This window comes from Coffea eugenioides, chromosome 2, assembly GCF_003713205.1.
Source record: "Coffea eugenioides isolate CCC68of chromosome 2, Ceug_1.0, whole genome shotgun sequence".
NCBI lineage: Eukaryota > Viridiplantae > Streptophyta > Magnoliopsida > Gentianales > Rubiaceae > Coffea > Coffea eugenioides.
The window spans coordinates 29534070-29540041 of record NC_040036.1 but is presented as its reverse complement, the minus strand read 5'-3'; the positions used below and the strand labels follow the sequence as shown (position 1 = coordinate 29540041).

Below are 5972 nucleotides of genomic sequence, written 5' to 3'. Positions count from 1 at the left end.
TTTTAGTGTTGTGTAAGATTTTCTTGCTGCACGAGCACGTTCATGTTTTTGTATGCGGATTGAAGCTGCTTCATTCCTCATGAAATCATAAAGTCTACGTGCAATTTGTGCTGTATAAGTGGCATAAGGGATTATTAAAATATGTGCATGTCCATATAGTATTGAATATGCACAACGAACTGGTCTTGCATTCGTTTTTAATAATAAAAGAGAATGCCTTTGAGCTAGTATGCAATTGCAATTACTCCTACTTTAAGAAACTGGACTTGCTGAAGGTTAAATCTGATGCATGAAAAAAAATGTATACGTCCTGCAGCAATATGATATGAAAAGAACAAGTGCACTATGGTATGAAATCCACCAGCATCGTTTTACTGTTTTATGTAATTTGATTAATGCAAAAAACTTGATACCGTCAGAACTTACAGAATTACCTCTTTATGTTGATGCATGCGTGAACAAGACTGGACTTCATGAAAAATCTTTAGGCTTTTTTTATTTTTATTTTTATTTTTTTCCTTACCCATCCAAATTATTTTTTCTCACCTCTCCAAAGTTTTTGGGTATCAATTGCTGCCTTTCGTAGAGTAATGAACTCCTTCCTGGTAAGGTGTGTCCGGATTTGCCTTTGGACTCGCCTTGCTGCAAGAGCCAGAATTTCAGCTCTTCGAGCATCCAGCTCAGCCATCTGCCCAGCTCTGAGAAATACCTTACTTTTGCCAATCTAAAAGATGGAGGATCATTTAGCTAGGATGCTATCTTAACCATGGAAGTCCCTTAATTTCATGAAAATGTACTTCTTATTCTGCATCACAGTTATGTATGCTATTAGATTTGCTACCTGATAGCCCTTTAAGCCCATTCTGTCACAAATTGCAATACATGCTGATTTCTCCTCATATCTGCATTTTCAACACATTAAACACCTTTGAGATCCAGTAGGCAAATTATTAAGTCATCCTGAAGCTAAGCTAAATGGGATGGGTATGGTGCTCTGCCCAAGCCGATTGACCATTTGATTTTGGAAAATATTTCTTTTTCAGTGGATGGCTAGTATCCTTGGTGTTACGATTCTCTGGATTGGAGACCTCTTTTATTTGTATACGTGCATGTAAATCTGAAGAAGGTAGATTTTGATAATACATACCCATCTAGAACATCTGCAGCTAACATACCAAAGCGGTCAAGAAACTCGTCGAATGTTCTCTTTGTTGGATATCCTGCACAACTTATCCTAATTGCCTCTAAGACGCCCTGCCACAAGATGCAGCCAGAGCACGTTGGTAGAAAGATGCAGCCAGAGCATGTTGGTAGAACTAAATTAATCACCCACATTTAGGAAGAAACCTTTGTTATATGTGTATTGGGAAAACATGCCAGCATGCACTTGAAAAGGAAACTTACCCCACATCTCAACTGGTTTAAGACATTGTAATTCTCGAATATCCCTGGCTTCAACACTGCATTAGGCTTTATGCATCTGATATAATGTGGCTCTGTCGTATTCAAGGTTTCCATTAAAGATTGTAGCTGTTGCTGGAAGTTTGAATGAGGAAGTAAAGGAACATTTTTAGAATTCTGACAATTATATATCTAGATCCATATTTATGCAAATGATATTAAGCTTAGCTTACCTTAAAGCGGGTACCGATGGAAGAAAACTTGGATTGCTTAGATGTTTCCTCTGGTAAAGACGGAAAGAGATTTGCAACAAAAGGGCATTTTGAGGCAGTCAATAGATCTTGATGTTCTGCAATAACATAATCCTTGTTTTTGTCTAAGAATTGATCTGCTTGGTAAATAACCTGTTGGGCCAATGTTTCGAAGATAAGGAATGGTCTGGCAGATGACTGGATGATGGGAAATAGGAATGAGATTAACTCACATCACCAGCATAATGATTAATTGTGAAATCAGTTCGAGCTAGTTTTGGCTTGCTGAAGCGTTTGTGTGCTTTGTATGTCTGGTACATCTTCTGTGCAAATGTCTCATGAGTTGACTTGGGAAACATGCTGCAGAAGACATAAGCAATATATGTGTCAACTGATTTTTTCCATTTTAATTTCCTTGTTATAAAGTTCTTTTTATCATATCATAACTGCTGAAGGGATGCTGACTTGTAACAGGCAGCACTATTGCTCTCTGAGATTTTAATTTACCAAAAGAGGTTCATTTTGAATTAGATTAGTCACGAATCTTACCTAATCACAACAAATCAGAGAAAAGAATTTACTTACCAGGCTTCATCAAGAAGTGCAATTATGCCACCAGGTTTCTGTGCATTAAGGTCGAATGTTATCATCTGAAATGCCTTCTTGTATTCAGTTTAGGGCTAAGATGACATTACCTTCTCAATAAGATCCAGAACATCTTGATTGTCTACAAATTCTACATAACTCCAGTCAATTTCCTCCCTTGTGTATTCTTCTTGTTCCATCTTGAATACATGCTGTATACATGACATTTTGCATTTAATGTTACTTAACTCTACATGAATGTGCTGAGAAGAAAAGTACTGGAGAAATCAATGAACTTTCATTCTGACCTGATTAAAATGCTGCTGCAACTTCTCATTTGTCAGGTTTATGCATAACTGCTCAAAACTACCACGTGAAGCACATAGCATGATGCTTTTGTTGAAATTAGTTACTATTATAAGAACATGTCACAAGTCAAGTAGCACGCACCTGTTGATTTTGAAGGTTTCAAAGCCATAAATATCAAGAACTCCTATTATGCTTTTTGCTTCAGGATCTTGCCCGATGGAGCTATTTATCTTGTCCACAATCCTACATGTTAGCCGTTAGATGTGCTTAATTTGCATAATTAAGCCCTATATTTAGGAAATATTAATTTGACAATGCACTTGACTCCTAGTTTCTTCTAGTACTACCGTTTGAACTGTAAATGTGCAATCATGTGAGAAAATTCTCATTTATTCAGATTCTAAATAAATGTGCAATCATGTTTTACAAAGCTAAACATAGGGGAAAAAGAAGTGGTGATGTATCACTTCAAAATAGGCATAAGCTAATATAAGTTGTAATTTTGAACAGCAAAAGTTCCAATCCATAAAGGAACTATTTACCAATCAAACAATCTGGAGTATATGGTCTTTGCCAGAGCATCACGACTAGTGGCAGCTGCAGCTGGATCCAGTGGTTTGGTGATGTTTCCATCTGGAGTTACTATTACACGCTTGCAGAGCAAGTCTTCCAGTGCCTTCTCATTGCACCTGTAAGAAGTAAACTGACAAGAGTATAGATTCGTGTTCAAATCTTGGAATGCCTAATCAAGGGTCGAGGTGATCAGAGTTCTGACATTAATAACTCTGCAGCTGTCCAGAGATGATAGAGTGATTTCTCATCTTTCACTTTTGAAGAGTCAACATCCTTCCCTTTGATGAAGTCAATGTTCCCCAGATGAAGTATTGCAGCAACCACTCGGAATATAGCTTCCTACATAAGTAAGTATAGCAATGTCAAAGGAAATTAATACTGTGGCCGGTTTAACTTGCGGTCCTGCCCCCCCCCCCTCCCTGCCCCACCTCCATCTTCCCTCTTTATTCACCTGTTCGTCCTGGTGTATCCCAACAACATCCATGGCCTTCCTGGTTTCTAGATACTCTCTTGCATCATCTACATTTGCCACTTCATAACAATTTGTTTGGTTCAGATAGTGGAATGTTCTTGGGTCTCCAAGTTTGTATTTCTTCACATCCTGCGTATATTTGAACAGTTAACTGGTTGAAGTATGTAGAACTTTTTAGAGTCAAGAACAAATTTAATTTTGTGAGATCACCTCAGGAGGTGATGCACAAAGCATGTAAAAACAATGGTAATTCCTTTCTGGATCAGAAACTTGGCAAACACGTGATCTTTCAAGTAGGTATGTTCGAACTGCAGCCCCAGAGATTTTTCCATGCTTATCGAATTGGATTTCTACAAATTTACCAAAACGACTGGAACAGACACTCAGTCAATAAATCTCTTGTAAGTCCATCCATAACAAAATGGAAATTGAAAAGGAAAATTTGGAGATTGGTAGGGAGTTAAAAATAGTATTCCTATATTGTACCTTGAGTTGTTGTTTTTCACAGTTTTAGCGTTGCCAAATGCTTCCAAAACAGGGTTGGACTGACAAGGGGAAATGTGAGTTTACTGACTTGTTGTGAAAAATCTTGTAAGTGGCATTTAAGATTACTTACTTCAAGAACTTGTTGTTCAACTGTTCTTCCTTCAGTACCTGATCTACCACCCATGAAAGCAAGATATCTCATTAGCATTTTTGTTGTCTCAGTTTTTCCAGCTCCACTTTCTCCACTTACCAAGATAGACTGGCTTCCCTGTTCATTTATCATTGATCTAATACATGGAGTTTGACATGTCAGCTATAGCATCTTGGGAGGATCTTTTTAGTGAAAATTAGTACAGCATATTACTGAGATACCTGTAACAGGTATCTGCAACAGCAAAAAGATGGGGACTTAGCTCTCCAAAAGCAGCTCCTTTATACTGCTCCATCATGTTGACATCATACAAATGTGGAAGTCTTCGGAAAGGGTTCACAGCTATTAGAATGTTCCCAGTGTAAGTCTGCTCAATCCAGGATCATGTAAAATTAGGAGTAGCTTTACGTGATTGTTTCACATAACTTTAGACAGTGTTTTGAGTAGTAATCTTCTTACATATATTTCATTTAGAGCATAACGGCATGCAAGGTTGCAGAGTACTCCAGGCTCATGGAGGTAAGCTAATTTGGTCATGTCATCGACCCCGGCTGGTGGTGCTTCAGTGTCCTTGGGGTATATGCTGGAAATGGGTGCAACTATCTGAAATTTGAAGGATGCAACATTTAGTTTGTCTCATCTGATCAATTGATGGTTTCCATACAGTTTGATCTCTTTTGCCAAGAAAGTTGGGGAATATTGAAAATAACCTCACCTAAGCTGAACATAAAACATCTGTGATCAATTTCTAACTCTGGCTAGACATATTTCGTATTACATTACCATTAATAATCCGTACAAATGGTTATTGTAGATTTAGCTAATATTTGGTTGATAGGTTGTTCCAAACAAGAAGTTCTCTTCTCGTACTTTTAGTTGGTCCATGAGTTCTTTAAGCAATCTTTAGTGTACAAGCTAAGCTTTAATAGGATACTCTGTCATGCTTCTTAAATTCACATTTACTTTCAACCTTATCATACTGAGCCAGCTTATATTTCTTCTTTCTGTCATGAACAGGATGGCAATACAAGTATTAGCAGTTATAGGTATAGCAGGGCAATGTTGGCTTACCGTCTTCTCACTTGTTGTGACTATGGTGGCATCGTTGCCCCTGATTTCTGTAACTTCTCCATCTATCCAGGCAACTTCAGGATCCTCAGCCCAGACATGGGATCCAACTATGATGTTTACAGGAGTTCCCTGGATCATCAAAGAGCACAACTTGATCAGAATCCTTTTCCTGTGTTGAGAAGAACAGAACGAACGCAAAAATTGAAGTGCATAAAGTAATGGTCATCAAGAACAATCTTACCATTGCTCTTGAATTATATGATCATTGAATTCAGAATGACAGTATGAAGGCTGTGATAAATTTTCTTGTCTTTGATGAATGTGTGAGGGCAGGGAGAAAGATATTTAGATGAATGGTGTTTCTAAGAAATGATGGCTTGGGGGTGGTGGAATGTAGAATTGAAAGCAGGAGAAAAAAAAAAGAATGTTGTCAAAGTAAATGAAAAGCAGAGGTAATGAAGGTGGTAGTAACACAAAAGCAAAAGGCAGAGCAGCCACCCTTCACCTCCCCTCCCCCACCTGCTGTCAACTTTTTGATCTCAGTCCACATAGGATGCTGACTTGGCAACACAAGAGCCCCATCACTATAAAACTGTGCCATTACTTTTTGGGCTGGCCAGTTGTGTGCATCAATTGCTTGAGCAATAAGGGTAGTTAAATTTCAAATAACCAC

At 38.1% G+C, this 5972-nt stretch overlaps 1 protein-coding gene across 1 annotated transcript in view; it reads right to left on the bottom strand.

Annotated features, from left to right (window-relative positions):
• Positions 1-4546, bottom strand: part of LOC113759421 (myosin-12-like) — a 13752-nt gene extending 9206 nt beyond the window's left edge. The window contains exons 1-18 of the mRNA XM_027301996.1: positions 4450-4546; positions 4208-4364; positions 4078-4136; positions 3802-3961; positions 3571-3720; positions 3322-3458; positions 3089-3235; positions 2688-2789; positions 2546-2603; positions 2348-2449; positions 2238-2275; positions 1886-2012; positions 1635-1805; positions 1405-1536; positions 1148-1254; positions 842-902; positions 547-724; positions 4-110 (exon numbers count right to left, since the gene is read on the bottom strand). Of these exons, the coding sequence (XP_027157797.1) occupies positions 4-110; positions 547-724; positions 842-902; positions 1148-1254; positions 1405-1536; positions 1635-1805; positions 1886-2012; positions 2238-2275; positions 2348-2449; positions 2546-2603; positions 2688-2789; positions 3089-3235; positions 3322-3458; positions 3571-3720; positions 3802-3961; positions 4078-4136; positions 4208-4364; positions 4450-4526 (2070 nt within the window). The 5' untranslated portion in view covers positions 4527-4546. The remainder of the gene's footprint in view (positions 1-3; positions 111-546; positions 725-841; positions 903-1147; positions 1255-1404; positions 1537-1634; positions 1806-1885; positions 2013-2237; positions 2276-2347; positions 2450-2545; positions 2604-2687; positions 2790-3088; positions 3236-3321; positions 3459-3570; positions 3721-3801; positions 3962-4077; positions 4137-4207; positions 4365-4449) is intronic.
• Positions 4547-5972: the final 1426 nt, after the last annotated feature.